The 18705-nt window shown below is 36.8% G+C and overlaps 1 protein-coding gene across 1 annotated transcript; it reads left to right on the forward strand.

Annotated features, from left to right (window-relative positions):
• Positions 1 to 917: 917 nt before the first annotated feature.
• On the forward strand, positions 918 to 13630 carry CTCFL (CCCTC-binding factor like). The gene is given in 11 exon segments (XM_068416482.1): positions 918 to 1124; positions 2129 to 2336; positions 3604 to 3774; positions 4253 to 4386; positions 6348 to 6468; positions 7734 to 7883; positions 9691 to 9851; positions 10498 to 10680; positions 11456 to 11495; positions 11498 to 11575; positions 13476 to 13630. Coding segments are annotated over 11 exon segments (1608 nt in total).
• Positions 13631 to 18705: the final 5075 nt, after the last annotated feature.

The raw sequence follows: 18705 nt of genomic DNA on the forward strand, positions 1-18705 counted from the left end.
GCCTTTGACGGCTTGCCCATGTCAGACCCTTCCACCTCTTGGAGAATTCACAGGTGAGGACCCAGCTCTCTCCCACGGGAGACGCTGCCCACGAGTGGGCTTCCCGCCCGCGTCTGCCGCTGAGGGGGCGGGCTCCCCCCGAGGTGCACAGCGGGGCAGGAGCCCCCGGCGCAGAGCCCCCTCGCTGCCCGCCCTCCCCCGAGGGGAAGCAGCGGGGCACGGCGCGCGCTCGCGGCCGCCCGCCGAGGCTGCCCGGCCGCCCGCACCCCGGGGGCTGGGCCCGCTGCCGCGGGAGGAGCGCGGCCGGGAGGTGGGAGCCTTCCCGCTGCGGGGCCGTGAGGGGTATTGGGGTGGGGGGAGCCCCTGGCCGAGGAGCAGGGGGAGTTCGAGCGGGTGAGCACCGGGCGGGAGGCTTTGGGGGTGGGGCTGCGGGCAGGGGTCGTCCCTGAGGCGGCGGGGGCACAGGCGGGCTGTGGTGGTCAGCGTGTGGGAGGGCTGGGGGCGAGCAGGCCAGCAAGGTGGTTCGAGGGCTGGAGTGCGAGGCAGGGCCAGGGGGTTGTCCTGAAAGCCTTTGGTTTGCCCTTGTTTTTAACCTTGCCTTTTGAACAGGTTCACTCAGCAGCGTACGTGGCCTTAGGGCTGCTGGATCCTTTCACCAAAATCAGGAGTGTGGAAAAAAAGAGACAGAAGAGTGTGATGGGGACAGGATAACCCAAGTGAAGGAGAGGAGCAGTGTCAGTGGCTACAGTAGGGGACTCAACATGCGGACGGGGGCAAATGTCCCCCCAGAGTGGTCCCTATCTCCTGAAGAGGGTGAAAAGCACTTGCTGACCCTATAGACAGTGTGTATGAGGGCAGAGGAAGAGGACTTGGAGGGAGTCTGCCAGATAACTGCCCACCCACCCAAGGGGGTGGCGATGGCAGCGCTGGCCGGGGCAGTTGTGCTGCAGCCCGTGGTGCTCGGCGTACCAGCAAGCATGGATGTTAGTGTGCAGGAAGGTATCTGTGGTTTTTATGACTAAGGGCTGATGCAGCTTAATGTTTTGCAAGAAAAAGGGCAAGCCGAGAGTTCAGAAAGCAAGCCAACAGAGAAACCACCAGGCGTGCTACTGACTGAGGTACAAGTTCTGGATGTGGTGCAGGTGGCAATACATTACATGTTAGCCTGTCCTTTCACACTGATTCGGTTCCGACTTCAATATTATTTTTTCTAGGCATTCAAATTTGTTGTACTTAAGTATCTAATCATCTGTACAGCTTTTTGTAATTTCATCCCATATTTAAAAAGGCAAGCTAAAAACAGTCTTTCTAGGTGACTAACCTGTTGAAGTTCAGACAAGTTTTTAATTCAATTAGCTGGTTTGATGCTATTTGGTTTGACAGCCTGGATCTCTTAAGTAGTGTTAGACAGTTTCCCTCTTTCTACTGCATTAGTACAATACAGCAGTTATAGTTAAAGTTGGATGTGTAATATGGTCTCATTTGGAAAGCTTTTATTAAAAGGACGTGCAAACATTGGTATTTATCTTGTGCTAGCTATTGGTTTTATGATATTTTTTTTCTTTTAAAACTCAAGTGCCACCATAGATAATTTCTGAGGTACGGTCATATTTAAGTTTATCTAATGCAAAAAGTATCGCAAGCTTGTTAATTGCCGTATAACAAAGAAAAATATATAAGCATTACAATTATGCTGCAAAAGTCCTATATTAGTTTGGTAAAAAAATGAGAGCATACTTTCTTGTTTTCCTTTAATTTCACTACATTTACCTTTTAAATTTTGAATGTTTTTAAAAAAATGAGGATACAAGTTTCTGTGTTCTCAGTGCTGTAATCTTAAAATGATACTCTGAAATTTTATATAAAAATTTGACGAGCTAGGGCTCAATTTTAGTAATTGTTCACCTCCCAGTTAAGCTGCTGTGTGTTAAATGCAAAATTTTTGTTGCAGTTTTGTCCGTCACATTTGAGGCTGAAAATGAAAATGAATTAGTAGCTTGATTCTTGTTGATAACTCAGTTGTTTTGCCACTAGCAACTACCTTTGATTAGGGAAGTTGTAAAATGTTTTATTTTTTAAATAGATTGACAGAGATGACAATGATGTCATTACTTTTGAAAACGTCCAGCAACTGACCCCATCTGAAGAGGGGAGAGGAAAGGAACTTTCTTTCACTCTTGGAGAAACAAAGAGCCAGAGCTGCAAAGCCAGTGATGATTTGTCAGACTCATGCAATGAAGGTAAAGAGCAGGAATATGCAACTCCATCAGAACAAACAGTTGTAAGAAATCCCAAGGATCTCAAATTTCAGATTCGTACTCTGCAGTGGAAAAAAGGTAAAAAGTTAATCATCTTTGTTAATTTTTAGATAACATATGTTATCTATCTTTATCTATATCTATGTTATATATATAAGATTTTAGGAATGTAAAAGTATGTTGCAGAAGTTAAGGACTGACTTAGAAGAGAATGGATAAGCAACTGTTTCCCTAGAAACTGTATGTCTGTACTGTAAAAGCTGGATGACATCAGTAATGAATAATCTGTAAATGTGTGTGTCGTAGTATCTGAATATTAAGGTATCTTGGCTGAGGTTGTTTAAAATATGGATATTGAACCAATGTTTAATGTCCCTTGTTTTAGTTACTGCATTTATAGGAAGCGCATTTGAGCAGCTTTAACAAAGCTAACAATGTTCTTTTGTGTGGGCATGAATCCACAATGAATAAATAACAATAAAGTGTTTTTGTTTGCTCTTATTGAAGTGAAGTGTTAGCTGCACATCTCTGTGTGGTATAAAGCATTGTATAAAATACATTTTGGTCTCAGCATGAAAATCATTACGGAGAGTGCACTTGGGAGCTGAGACAACTGTTCTGGAAAGGCTCTTCAAATATGACGTATTTGCCATTTCACAGTTTCAGATCTTCTTCAAAACTGAAAGTGTTGCACATTTACTCTTAACTTGTTAAGCTTGAAAGAAATTCATTACTGCTGTGCCACGAACTTGGAAATGTTATGTAATCCAGAGAGCATAACTTTATTCTATGACTTCTTCAAGGAATTGATCTTTTTTTTTTTCCTCTAATTCAACTAACAATTTAAAAGAGGCTTTTACATCATGATGGTTTTTACATACACTTTACAGATTCAGGACTAGTAAAAAGCTGAGAATAGCTTAACCTGCCCTTTCCAAATCTTTGAACAAGCTTACTTAGTACTAATTATACAGTTGTCATCAAGAAATGTGTTGCACATGTTGTAAGTGTCTTGATGAACCACAAGAAGAAGAGAGAAGAAGTTTCATCCTGTCTTGGAGGTGAGAGCTGGGCTAGGAGTTAGGTTTCCTCGGAATGGGTTCTAAACTGTATCATTAGCACATGGCACTATTTTTTGGGAAAATCACTTAAGTCTTAAATAGAGAGAATAATTTCTGTCTGACAGCTTGATTTTTTTAAAATATATTTTTAAGTCCTTTTATGTAAAAGTATGAAGTAGTTTTACCCAAAGTAGAGGAACTATATTGAAATTGGTACTGTTTTTTGGAAAAAGTAGTCATTATTTTGTGGCTTTTATGGTCTAAATGTGTCTTTGTTCCCACAGGAGAAAAAGCAGTTTTCAGCTGTGGTTTGTGCACGTACACCTCACTCAGAATATCATATCTTAATCGTCATGTGAAAACCTATTCTGATGAGAAACGTCATGTATGTCACCTCTGCCTTAAAGCTTTTCGTACTGCTGCTGTCCTGCATAACCACGTGAATGCGCATACAGGTATCTAACGTGTGAAAATGCTTCATTTTACATATTATCTGCAAAATTTAATTAAGGGGCAAAAGACTTTGTCATAGAGCTGTATTCTGTGATCATTTTGTGCTCAGAAGTTTCTCTGATTTTGTTTGGAGTTCCATGCTGAAAAGACATGGTCTGTAGTTAGTAACTCTCTGTGTATGTATTCATTTATTTTGTTAAATACCATTCTAAAAATTTTTGTCCACTGAATATTGACTTCAGTTGTGTCTGATTCCTATGTGCATAATAGATTTTTTTGTGATGTTTTCATTTTGCTATATAACCATATGAAGCAAATCGATAAATCGTATTTATAACATATGGTGTACACTTATTGTATATAAAAAATTTGGAATCTCAGAAAAGGTTCTATTGAAAAATTTTGCATGTTGATTTAAGGCAGACAAATCGTACCGTTGTGGTGTTAAATAAAATCCTAAGAAACAGTATATTCTTACAGGGACCAGGCCCTGTAAATGCAGCGACTGTGATATGGCATTTGTGACCAGTGGTGAGCGTGCATGACACAGGCGCTACAAGCATACTTTAGAAAAACCTTTCACGTGTCCAGTGTGTAAATATTCTAGTGTAGAGGTAAGTAGAGCCTTACTGAATCTTTTGGGAGAGTTTATAGGCTTTCACATACTAAGATTTTAATGTACCGTGAAGTTATGACATTTTTGCACGGGTTTTTAACCTTGAGAAGTTTCTGCTAAATTGGGGCCTACCTGTGCATGTGTCATATTGTCTATATCATCCTTGGTTATTGTCAGATTTCTATATGAGATCAGGTCAATACGCTACAGAGGTAGTTGCAAACATCAAGCTACAGTATTAATACTTAGCTGGTGATGTGGATGTATATATGCATTCTGAATTGGGAGGAATGGCCAAATTTGTGGTTGCTATAATACTTCAGCACTGTGAAAGAGGACTGTAGAGACCATAAAGGTAGGGAGATCTGCTGGATCCCAGGAGTCAGTGGCCCACATATAATAGCATCAAAGCAAAGACCACCAGGGTCTGCTAATGGCCCTGGGCCACAATGATGGGGTTGAAATTCATTTATCTGCTGTGTTACTGCAGTATTACTGCAAGATAGCTGGTTACTAAACCTTTGTGGTGACATGCATTTAATTTGTATGCACATCTTTTCATCCCCGTTGCCCCTCAAAAAAGGAACAAGTAATCTGAATTCCTTGAACCCTTACTTTGTCCATGTAGTAATATTTATAAATGAGTTGCTTCAAATTAATATTTGTACAATTTAGCTTCTTAAAACTAGTTACATTTTAAGGGTTTTTTCTTTTTTATTATACTAAAATTGCTGCTCGACAATGTGTTTGTGTGAATTAGATCCTAAAACAGCATACTTGGTCCTCCTTTACACTTCATTCCATATACTGTAGGACAAGACTGGCTAATGTATAAAATGAAGCTCATGTATTGTGTTTATGTGCTTGATGATGTTGGGGTTTACAGGATTGAAATTTTCTTACTCTGGAAATAAAAAAAATTAGAGACTGCTTAAGGGTTCACTTGTTAAAAATGGGCTTTCAGTCGTGTACCTATGGTTGAATCACAGTCACAGTCCCCTGTGACTGAGTCACAATCACAGTTTAGTGGATATTCAGTATCTAAATTTTTTATGTGCTATGTCTGGATCTAAAGCTGTAAGCAAGCCTGAACTTTATTCCACACACCTTATCTTATTAATTAGATTTTGGACAGCTTGCATCTTTAAAAACCTTGTCAGTTTATGTTAAAATGTCCTGTTCTTTTCCTTGTTCCAATAAGGAAGTATTCAGCACTCATTACTGTTGCAGAACTCTCGCTAATATTGCTGTACACTTCACCTGAATAAGGAGAGCTGAAGGAGCCCCTAGTAACACCCTGCATATGCTTTGACTTTTGTATAGCAAAGATTGGCAGTCATGTTTACTTTTATTTAAGTGAGTGTTGTAGATTTGAATGGATCTGGCAGTGAATTCATTAAGTATGTTTGTAAATGGAGGAACTGAACATCAGGTAACTCCTAATTTTAGCTTGCATGCGTACAATATTTATGTAGAACATATCACAAGAACGGTATAAAAAAGTAGAATGAATTAAAATTTTGCAATGAAAGTGCTTCATTGGGATTTGAAGATGAATGAAGACTTTGGTTAATGAGTTTGGCCTTTCATTTATTTTGCTGAGTATTTTTAGAATTTTGTGTTTGGCATATCCAAGTAGCCTGAAGGTAGTAGGTATCCCCTTCAGCTGATTTTAAAATTCTAGCTTTTACGTTCTTATTGTAAAATTTCTCCTTTTGTTTGTGTTGGCACTAAACATGGAAGTAAGATCATCTGGGGAAAGAGTACAGAAATGTTACCTGAAACCACAACAGGCTGATTGTACAGGAAAAAAGGGGGAAGGGGTGGGAGAGCGCTGATTCTGGGATTGAATGCAATATTTTAAATTGCAATAGATGTATTTTGTAAAATTGCTTGTATTTTAATTATTATGTCTCTAATGTAAACGTTACTGCAGAAAATTTCTTATTTTTATCCTAGGCAAGCAAAATGAAACGACATACTCGCTCACATACAGGAGAGCGTCCTTATGCCTGTGAGCTTTGCAGTTACGCTAGCAAAGATGCATATAAACTGAAAAGGCACATGGTAACTCATTCAGGTAGGACTCTGACGTAATGATCAAGTCTATGTCCTTAGGCCTTTAACATTCATAGGGTTAGAGTGATCTAATTTCAGACTCTAAAATTAGCACTTTTTCACTTGTGATTTTGACTAAATGTGTGAAAAAACATGTTCTGTTTAATTTTCTGGAGTTGGCTATTGGAAGTCTAGCTGTACAGTGCTAGTAGTTACAGTCTTGCTATTCTTCCTAAACTGTGGATCGAGTTGTCACTTTTATTTCTCAATTAGTTAATTTTATATGGAGATGTATCTGATGGGAGAGTTCAAAATGTCTGTTCAAAACATGGACAGCGTTATGGCCCCAAATTGCTAGTAACTAATTTGGTCAGCAAGAGTTAAATTGTTTTAACATTGAAAACAATGCATTCCAATCATGACTGTGTAACCTGGTGCCTTCTGAGAAGGTAGTTAGTGTCTATTATATACTTCAGGGTTTAACTTAGCTCAATTATTATGTGTAATGTATGTTACGATTAGTGTTTCAGTTTGAATCAGAGTGTGAGAGTGTTGTTTGCATCAAATCTTCCAAATATCCCCACTTACCATGCTTTGGTTCATATCTTGAGGCAGTTTGGTGCAATTAAACTCAATTCTTTTTTAATGAGAGTCCACCAGAAGAGTCCAGCAGTGCACCCAGTGTTATCCAGTACTGGTAGGGACTTAGTCCACAGAACCAGACTGAAGCTGGTTCAAAATCTGTGTGCACATTGGGTCCTCAGCACTAGCTGTTTCTCTCTGCTCTTATTAGACTGCACTATTTGCCAGTGTTGATGTAATTTTTGGTGATACTCACACCTGATGTGGCTTTTGGGGGCTGAATGGCAAAAAAGGAATTGACTGCTTTCTCCTGCCATTACCAACGGCTGGTGTTGAACCATTTTTATCATCATGTTGTTACAGGTGTTCACAGTCTCTCTTTGCACATTTGATAATCCTGCATTTTTCTACGTGAAATAATCAAGACAAAATAAAAGTTAATTAAAATAATTCCTGATTTATAGTTTAGAATTATATTAATGGCTTTACACTTCAGTTTGATGCGCAGCTTCTGGAAACCAAGATTTTGCATTGTAATCAGCTTTGTAAACGTTTTTAGGTGCATTGTCAATTAATGGTAACATTTTGGTTGGTCTGGAGACTGTTGCTGTTAGAACATGGATGTTGAGATCTGTGCGACTTCTGCATTTGTATCAAATAAGTAGAGGTTCTAAGCGTATGTTATTCTAATATGTTTTTTTATAGGTGAAAAATCCTATGAATGTTACGTTTGCCAGGCCAAATTCACACAATGTGGTACCATGAAAGTTCATATGTTACGGAAGCATGGAGAAAATGGGCCAAAATACCAGTGTCCGCATTGTAGTACCGCTACTGGACGAAAAAGTGACTTGCGTGAGTTTAAAGGGAAAATTGAAAATTAAATGTAGAGCTAATTAGGGGTGAAATCTCTTTTCGTTGCTTACAGTGATACCAAATGTATTATATATGACTTTGTATCATTACAGAATATTTGTATGGGAAATGTATTCATTGTTTTACAGGTAAGTTCCTCCTGCAAGGAGATGTGGTGACATCTTGTGGTTGGTGTTTTAATTTGTTTAAAATGCAAAGTAGCAAACATTTAGGTTTTTTTTCCTGCTCCATACGGTGTGGCATTGTGACCTTCTGTTTTTCAGTAAGAAAGTACCTCACAAAAATCTGTGTCCAGGTTGTATTGGAAAGTTTTTTCAATAACATATTGAAAATATTCAGATGTGTATAAAGCCATTTCAGTTCTCATATTCTGTTTATTTCTCAGCTCTAGTTAAAATGTGTATATACATCTAACTATATGAGAAACTAAAATAGATTGAATGTTTTAGTATATATGCTTTTTTTTGCATATACCAAATCAGCTTTTATCTCTTAATCTAAGATTGTACTGTGTTTAGTTGCTGAGTGCATTGTTCTTGTAATTTAAATATATGTAATTGCATTAGTTAGTAAAGTGCAAGTTAACTTTTAAGTTTGACTTCATCAGTCCAGCAGACAATGGTTTTACTATGCTTCAAGCATTCAAAACTCTTAGAATTCTAAATTCTATTCTATCAATATGAAAGATTATTTTCGGACTGTGTAACACTCAGGAAACATTGAAGGTGATAGAATAAACTCAAATGTCTCTTGGCTAGTTGGAGTCTTTTCCAGAATGCAAAGAACAAACCACTGCATAAGTTCATCTTCATTCTATATGCAGATAATAGAATTTTTTCCTTTGCCATCAGTATCAAACAGTACCGGTATACAGGTTGATACTGAAAATATAAATGAAAGTTATCATTATAACTGAAAATATAAATTAAAATTTTTCCTTGTACAAACTACAGTTCTTGAAATACAAGCCATCATGATTTTCTGGGAATTTATACTAAATATTTTAACTACTCTTGTTTGGAACAGTACTTGCTTCAAGTACTGGTAAAGTTGTCCCTATCCATACATTCATGTGTAAATTCATCTTCTTTTCTAGGAAGAAAATGTTTTGGTACATATGAGAGTTTTATTAATAAATCAGTGTATTAGACATATTACATATCTACTGTATTTGAAGCTATATAGCTGACCAATACCAACAAGACCTATAGAAAACTTGGGGTTTCCAGAAATATGTGAAAAAGCTGTATTAAAAAAATGTTTAGACATACAAAGATGCCTTTAGCATCTATTTATATTTTCAGATAAAGATCCCATTGAGGTCTATTAAGTATTGAAGGTAGAAGTGGAATTGTTATTTACATATATACAATTTCTTTGTTCGTGTATTTTTGCACCTTTCAGTTTAATATTATAAATACTACTTTGAGCAGCATTTTCAGATTCATTTTTGTGTATAGATAAAAACAGGCGGTTACAGGAATTTTTGAAAGGATTTGATTTGTTAAATGATTTCCATTCAAATCAGTAAGATTTGGGGTTATAACTGCTTAATGTTTCTGGAAAGTTACAACATCTTGCTGCAACTTTAGTTATCTTAAACTAATGTGAAAAAATCGCTTATTTGGCAATTTTACCCTTCCAGCAGAGAACACAGAAGGTTCTTTTTTGTGTTTTCCTCTACAATGTATGCGTTACTCAGGGCTATGCACAGTCTAACTCTTGTTCAGAATCGTGCAAATAAAAAAATTACCATTAAAATTAATTGCTTTTAATAACTGTTCAGGTGTCCACTTGCGAAATCTGCATTCCTACATGGCAGTGGCAATTAAATGCAGTTACTGTGAAGCTGTTTTTCATGAGCGCTATGCTCTTACTCAGCACAAGAAGACTCATAGAAATGAAAAAAGATTCAAATGTGATCAGTGCAGCTATGCATGTAAGCAGGTATCTAAATTCACTGAAAAATTATTGCTTTTTTCAATTGATGATTTGGCAAGGTAGGGTTAGATTTGGGGTTGTATTTACCTTAAGAAGATAAAAACTTTTGTTACTGCAATCTAACTGAAATAGTGTAGTTATATTTATTTGCAAGATAATGGTTCACAAATAAACAGTAAAATTGAAATGCTGGGAAGTCTGAGGCTATCTTCTTGGTAAATCTTTGTATATGAACTGCTTAGAGATAGAAAGTAAGAACAATCACTTTCAGTGACATTGCGATGAGGACAAAATATATTTGCACCTTAAATGTGATTTTCAGCAGTCTCACAGAATAAATTCAGTCTGAACTGAGAATTTTATCTTAAAGAATGCATTTGTGATAGCATTGCTTTGGTCTTGATGTGTTGGAACGTACCATTATTCCATTCTGATTATTTTCTCTGCTAACCTTAATAAGGTTAGGAGAAAAACCTCTGACCTTCTCCAAGTCAGTGGGCAGTATCCCAATGTGTTCTTCAGCATCTGCTTACAGTGGAGGGTAATTAAGGAGTCTGTGCAACATCCTTGCACTTTTCTGTGTGCCTGTGTGGGTTTTTTGTACGTGTCACAGAGCTGGATAGTTATGTTACAGATATTTTCTTTGTTTCAGAAACAACGCTTAATTGCACATAAACGAACCCACACTGGCGAGAAGCCCTTCACTTGCTTGTGCTGCAGCGAAAGCTTTCGACAGCAGCAGCTTCTCACTGTTCACTTCAGGAAGCACCATGATTCTAATATTAAGCCTACAGTTTATGAATGCCCTAAATGTGGTAAGGGCTACTCACTCTTGGTAAGATACTTCCTTTTAAGGAATCTCAGTAGAGTTATCTTTAGCTAAGCATTGCAGATCATATTGTCACAAAGGACTGAGAGTAGAAAGCAGTGTACTGGCTGGAATGTTAACTCCTTAATGCTAAGCCAGCGCAACTTGTTTGTTTTCTTTCCCAAACCTTACATTGGGGGATTAATAAAGAACTTTATAGTATTCCCCTTTAGGTAAAAAATATTTGCCACATCATATTTTCAGGGCTGGTACTGGTTTGTACAATCCAGTATTGAAGTTACTAATGTTTAATACAGTAGTCTTCTTAAAACAAATAAAAAGGCAATGTGGAGGTATAAATTCTAAGACAAATTAAGGAATTTGGAAAGCTAATTGAAATGAAAGAGTGCTAGGACCAGTTCATCAAGGAAAGTAAGAAATTATTATTCACATTTTCAAAACCATATGCAGTGAGAACATATCTCTGGTGCACACTTCTAAAGTAAATGTAACCTTTTTTCCACATACAGATTTTACAAGTAAAACTTTATTGCTCATCCAGGAACCAGAAAATGATAAATTTTATTTTATACCCACCAAATGACAATGTTCCTTTAAAGCAGAATTTTAATACGTGTTCTGGAAAATCTGCAGGAGTTTTATGGAGGTTGTTAACTAAGTCAGTTTCAGTTAGTGTTCCAAAATTTGTCTGTTGGAACCATATTTGGTTTTTGTGTGTCTGTTCAAGTCCTTACATACATTAATATTTGATTCATATATTTATGCTTTATTATGCTAACAGAGTAATATGCATAAGCATGCTGAAAATTGTGGATTGGTGAGGGCAAAACTGCTACACCTAGAAAAAGAAGCAAGGGCAAAAATAAAACCCATGAGGAACCAAAGCGTGTTGAGCAAGAAGGTAATCAGCAAATAAGTTAGACTTTAATCATGTAAATTAGAATCAAGAATAAAAGGCTAAGGCAGTGAATCTCCCCTGCTGTTTAATTACTGTTTCACAATGAAGCTCATTTAAGTGCTAATAATGGAAGAATACTTCAGAATAGTCTTTATTGTGTGTCAGAAATTCTTGTCGTCTGGTCATTGCTCAGGTACCCATTCTGGGAATTCTGTTCCCCTGCTCCTGCAGACATCTTCTTAAACTCCCTGCTTAGCAGTGCCACAGTGAGTTTTCTTAAGAGCTCATGATATATAATATACTGCTGTAATACAGACCAGGTTGAAAACTTTTCAATTTCAGAACTCGGATTGCATATTAATCACAAAAGATCTAGCACATCTTAATAAAGAAATTGTTAATCTTCTTTCTCTCAGACCAGATAGTGATCAAATAATAATAAAAATGCTACTGATTTAAATAGCTAGAGTCATTATTCTGTTGTACTGTAGAGGTGATCAAGCCAGTTCATAGAGCTCTTGGTTTGGCATGTCTGTGCAATCAGAAATTCACTTGTAATTACTTAGTGGTACTCATTGTGGATAGCTCTTGAGCACTGAGCGTTTATTCTGTAAACTTCAATATAAACCAAAAGATGGTCCATAGTTAATATCTTTCCTTCTCTTTCTTCTGCTTCCTCATCTTTTCTCGTTAGGTGAGTAAGTTCAGGTTTTGGCAGACCAAAACGGTAGATCAGTTGATGTCTTGTCAGCCAGACCTCCACAGCAATAAGTAAAGTGCCTTTTCTGGCTGGGTTATGCTAATGCATTCCTGATACAATCATTTATGCTTTATCTTACTTGCAACTCTAAAAATGCGTGAAGAGTTTTTCATATGTTTTTCTGAACATATGAAAAACACCTTCAGGGACAAAAAAAAGCTTTGCCTGACCAGAACATCTTGTCATTTTTTGCTTCTCTGCCATAGTAGTCTCCTTGGTAGGATTCTTCAGGTGATTTTTATGGAGTAAGAGACAAGAATAGAGATACATCTAAGACCTAGATGTCCTAAAACCTTAAATTTTGGTATATCGGATTATATCTACACTGATTTGTGGCCAATGACACTGAGATAAAATTTGACATAGTGAGAAGAAATGTTGAAGCTTTTCTGAATCTAATGAATATATATCAGCAGCTGAGTTTACATTTGTGTTGACACTTCTGTTTTCACTGGTAAGGCTGTAATGGTATGGTTAGAGAGACATGTTACAGCTGCAGTGTTTATGTTTTTGCAATAATTAGATTTTGCTGTTTATTAATGTTTTGCTATGTGCAAACAATTTCTTTTCGGTATCTTGTAGATCCCTTCATATGGAAGATGATTTTCTAGAGCTAAGATAATATGTCGTTAGATGTTGTTCATGCAAATACTCAGACCATTAATTGACTCACACAAATATTAGAAATTTCTGTGCTGGTTCCAGAAGTTTTTTTCCCAAAGTTGACATTTGCGAGTGTATGTCAGTGTTCACTTCTTGCACAACTTGCAGAGGCCTGTGGGATCCTGTATGTGGCTTTACAAAAGATGACTTGTGTGACTGGTGCTGTCAATGATTTGCTGTTACTAATAATTAAAAAATAAAATGCATGTATATGAGAATTAAATTAACTAAATGGGTACTTTTCCTCTGATAAGAATATTCAATATATGAATATATGAATATATGAATATATCAATATATGTTGCAATATTCAACATAAAATACATTCATTCTCTAAATAAACTATAAGATAAAAGATATGTTGTTGTTATATATTGACAGTATTTTCTCCACTAAATTAATTGCCTATTTGTTAAATTTATTGAAATATTTACTTGTCTTTCTCGTTAATCACCACAGTATTTAATTTTTTTTGCAAAGCTGACCTAGAATCTTTCCAAGATGTCTCCACTGTGAAAAGTGAACATTGTGCCAGTGAGATTGTTCCTGGTTTAGATGGAATAGAAACAGCAGCTCCAAGAGAACGGAAAACAGAAATGACTTGTGAAATGATTCTCAACAGGATGGACAAATAATGCACAGACAGACTCTGGTCTTCCTTGTTTTCACTGGTTGTAACTGACCGGTTCAAAGTGTGTAACTACATCCAGTTAGAAAGCTGGAAAAGACACTGGTTGAAACCTGTTGAAGTCCTTTTGTGCTTGTTTTTCTTTTTGCAATTTCTACTGTATAACCTAAATAACATTGCCAGAGTGTGAAAGTTACAAGGAACCTTCACCTGTTTATTACATACATGTAATAACAGAATGAAGAAAAAAATTAGCTAATTTCAGAGTAATTTATGAAAAAGTACAAAGGCTTGTTTCACCTTGCGTTTCATTTTTCTTCCAGATTTACTCACAGAATTGCATACTGATCTGAAGCAAAATTATTCCTCAGTAGCTCTATAGAATTGAGAGCTGCATGAGCGTCTGTTTGTACTTTCCTGAGGTGAGCGCATGAAAGGCAATGATTTTTTTTTAATGCAAGGAACACTTAACTAAATCTCCTTTCTGCAAACACATTCATTTCTAATAGAATTCACAATGCTAAGATACAATTTTGTGCTAAAAAAGCGCAGGGTTTTATGCACCATACTTGAGTAATTATTTAGTGTTATGAGCTCCATTCTCTTTTGCAGTGGTTTTCAATAGGTATAATGTCATTATCTTCAGAAGAGTTCCTTTAGTTTTACGTCAGCATGGAAAGTAACAATAGAAGCAGATCCCTTACTTTTTGGCTTGTTGTTAGAATATTAAGTTCCTGCAAGCTTTGGGGTATGGTTTCACAGCTGGATCATGCTGCCTGTCCTGTCTTTTTCTCCGTGTCCTGGGCATAATTTTCTTTCTCCCCTCTTGTTTCAGCTCTAGCAACCATATGGCTGTAGGGTGAGTTGGATCAGTGTGCAGATCTAATTAGAAACTAATCTTTTCTCGTCTTAGTTTTTTGGTCAGATCAATTAGCTGGACCAACATAGAGCTACATGATTGTTAGAGCTGACAAAAATGAAGCAGCAGCAGTGTGTGCTGGTGTGAGAAGAGTGTGCAGGACCACCCCTTTCTGGGAATGCATAACTTTCTGTCACCTTAAGCTGACTATTTTTCAAGTGCAGGTGGTAGCTGTTTCCATCCCCCCCTCCTTCCCCTTTAAATAGCCTTCTTCCAAGTGTTTCCACATAAGATTGTGTTCATACATTTATCACTACACCCAAAACACAACCATGACTTTGATTTTAATTAGGCCTTCAATAAAGCACACTTGTATTATTTAGGAAAGTTCATGTTTATAGTACATTTAAGAACTGGAGAAATTTTAACTGTCAAATACAATTCTCTAACTTTTTTTAGGTTATAAAAACTACTGGTTTTACTGCTTAATTAATCATTAATTAATAGAGTAATTACAGTAAGTACTGTTGATTTTCATCATTAGTTATAATGATCACAATTCCCATTTATTCAGCATTCGCTTATTTTTTTGTCATTTATAATTAACACTTGGAAGCCTGCTCATAAAATCTTAAATACTTTTAAAATATTCATCTTTAATGCTGCTATTCTTATGTTGCATTTCATTATAAATAGGCATTAGCATTGCTAACCAGTTTTAATAGTAGCAGGTCATGTAACAAGTAAATAATTTTACTCTAAATGCCAAGCCTTTAACCTAATTTCAAGATTAACATCTGTGTTTAACTTCATTATAAATACAATACAGAACTTGGCCAGTATAAAATTGTTTGGTTTGCATGTTGAGCAAGCGATGTTTGCTAGGTATGCTGATGTGGTCAGGGGCAGTAAATTCTGCTGTGTGCTGTGCGTTCCAGATTAACTGCAGTTTGAGATCTAAATACTGGAAATTTTAACTATTGTTAGTTTGAAAAGTCTGTTAAAAAGGAAAGCTTAGATTTTTCCAGTTAGTATATTAAATGAACAGCTTTATCCTATACTTGATGACATGTCTACATACCTGTTCTATGAGGGTAACATTTTAAATTTGGTAACTCTTCTGCTATTAGTAAGACCCAAACCAATGGCATGCTTAGGAGCTTTAACTGTCATGCAATGTCTTTAAGTATCTCCATGTGCATGACTAGGAGATAAGGATGTCAGTATTAGCAAGAGATACTTTTCTGTTTTACGGGAGTAGATTATCCAATTTTGGAGGATAGAGACCGTGCTACACTAAAGGGCGTCATCAAGACCTTAATAAACCAGCTCAAGCACATATATGAACTGGAATTACCACTTTGGTAATAGAAACCTCATGCAGTCTTGTAGTGTATGTTTTTAGCAATCACTGATCAGTCAGTGTATTTATCAAAATTACTCATTGGCTTTGTCCTCCTTCCATTATAATAGTGTTATCTGAGTGTTTAATAAAGATTCATAATTGTTGTTTTCTGTCAGTTTTCATAATGGTAATATTTATCCAGTTTTAGTAAGTTAATGATTTGTTCTGGCTGCCTTGTCAATAACAGGACTTAAGGATTCTTTTGTCCATGATAATTGTTTAAATAATATTGTTGACTTTATTCTTGTTGTGCTGTTTCCATTTGTGTCATAAATTCTAAGCATCAGATTACTTTGTTAAAATTCATTGTAGAAGTTGTATAAATTACTTGATCAATTCTCTGAATATATATTGTTTATTTGAGTTGTTGTTAATAACAAAGCTGACTCATTTTGTGCCAGATTTGAAAATCAGACTACGTAAAGTGGAATATGAATGTAATAATAAAAGATCTTGTTATCTCTGAACTTGCAAAATAATTATTTAAGTAGTTAGAAGCTAGAAATGTGTGCTTTTGAAAATCATGAAAGAATGTTTTGGCCTCTTCAGGAGCCATTCCTAGTGGTCTCGTCCTTTTTAACTGCAAACAGTGATTGTTCTTCATGATGAAGAATTTGCATCACTATGGCTTTCAGATGTTTATTTTACAAAGATAATTTATTTTAATTATATTATTCATATATTTTAGATGAGTACACATGTATTAATATCTTTTAAAACAGTACAGATACCGAACAGATGCCAATTTTAAAATATTTTAATTTACTGATTATGGAGGAGTTGTTAAATATACTGGAATGATTCATGAAACAGATAATACTGAAGTATTCTCTAGTATTCTCTAGCAGTGTTCTCGGATAATTCAGTTATTTGGAAAGGAAGATTCCTCCATAAGAGGAAGCAGCATGCATCCCGAGTTTCCTCTGCAAACAGAAATTGTCTATGCTTTAAATAGTTACCATGTGAGGAGAAGTACAGTTTCTGCACAGGCCGATGTAACACATCATACCCAGTAGGTAAAAGAGAAGGAGCAAAAACATTACTTTGGATGCATTTTTACTAATTAGGCTCCATAATATAACCAAGACTTTGAAGCATGGTAACCTCAACGATGCTAATGTGTGGCATACGATGCAGCAAAAGTACATATTGATGTATCGATTGGAATGAATTGTCTTTGGAAACTTTGAAGAATTGTTCCCCCCAAAATCCTAGAATCTGCCAAGGAAATGCAGAAAAGTAGCTAGTATCAGTAGGATGGGGGCTGTAAGTTGGAACGTGTGCTTGCATGATAGGGTGTAATTAAGCATTGTGCTGTGAGTTGATGACTGATAGAGGTAATTAGAGCAGCTTGCTGTAGATGGCAGTGTACGTTCACATCTGTGTCAGCAGGCAGCAGAACAAATGATGCGTGTCAAAGGTGCTTTGATTTTTTTTTTTTGTTTTCGTATTGACTTAGGTATCTTGCTGATGGTTTTATGCATGTCAAGGCTATATAAAAAGAGTTCTTGTTAGCTTTTGTCCTTAGCAGGCTAATAAGTCCCAGTATTGCTACAAAGCGTAGTCACTGCGAGGAAAGAGGATGGCGTGTGCGTACCTGGCTGTCTTCTGCTGAAGCACAGGTGTGCTGGGATGGGGCTGCCATGCTGCTGCTGCCATGGGCATCCGCGTTCAGTGCAGCAGGCACAGCCTCAGCTGCACGGCCGGTCCCTCCGTGGTCATTGACGGCGACGTCTCTTCAACCCTGCGCGTCCCTTCGCTGCGTTTGTCTTCTGCTCTGGCTTAGTTGAGTGATTTGGCTCAGTGCAAGGTCAGGTGAGTGCCACCAGTGCAAGGTGTAGGGAGCACTAGGAGCACGTTAATACATTTTCTGTTGCTGATAAATCATTTTAACATATCGTAAAACTATTGTTTAATGATAATTTAATCTGTTTATCTAAGAAATCTTTAGTTAAAGAGATTTTAGGGCTTTTAACAAGCAACAGATTTGTTAGACATTTAAAAAGTCCTTTAAGGTGAGGGGAAGTGTGTGCACAGACCATGAGGGGTGATTTGGCCCTTTGTAACAAGATGAGCTTCTCAACTCTTATAGATTTCCTTTTTCTCAAAGTTAAGTTTTGACACAGCAGTGTGGAAATGGTGCACAGTCAGCACCACCACAAATATGAGGGCTTTTCTCTGCATGCCGTGATGTAAGATTTTTACCATGAGATGATCTTTACTCATTGTTTAAGCATCATTCTGGTAGAGCAGATGAGGAAAATAGTGGATTTCCAGCTGATTTCCATTTTTGTGAATGTTCCAAGAATTTTTCTTGAACTGTCAAATCTTAAGTTCCTGACATCCTCTCCTTCATATCCAAAATAATCTTTTTCCTTTCTTTCAAATCTTTTTGCTGATTACCGAGTCTGGATTAGGGAAACATGCCTGCTGTCAGTACATCTACTGAAGATCTTTGCCATGATTACTTTGTTTGTTAGTTAAAATGAATTTGGTTATTTAACAATCTCACAACTATACTGCAAATATAACTGACAAAAATTTGACAGGAGTTTAATTTTTGTTGTTGTTTTGAGAAAGCCTAAGCTGTCTCTCAACCATAGCCATGTTGTCTCCATTGTACAGATGAGGAAGATGATACGCAGAACAAAATTAATCTCTGATTTAATCCTTTCGCCTTCAGAAGCAATGAAGCCCACTGATGATACAATGTGCTGCTGCTTATGACTAGTTTAATCTCAGTGAACTAGAAATAGAAACCCGGGGTGTTGCAGCATGTAGTGATTAAGTTATATTAGCAGAAGGTGGTGAGCAAACG

Source organism: Nyctibius grandis, chromosome 19 (genome assembly GCF_013368605.1).
Source record: "Nyctibius grandis isolate bNycGra1 chromosome 19, bNycGra1.pri, whole genome shotgun sequence".
Lineage (NCBI taxonomy): Eukaryota > Metazoa > Chordata > Aves > Nyctibiiformes > Nyctibiidae > Nyctibius > Nyctibius grandis.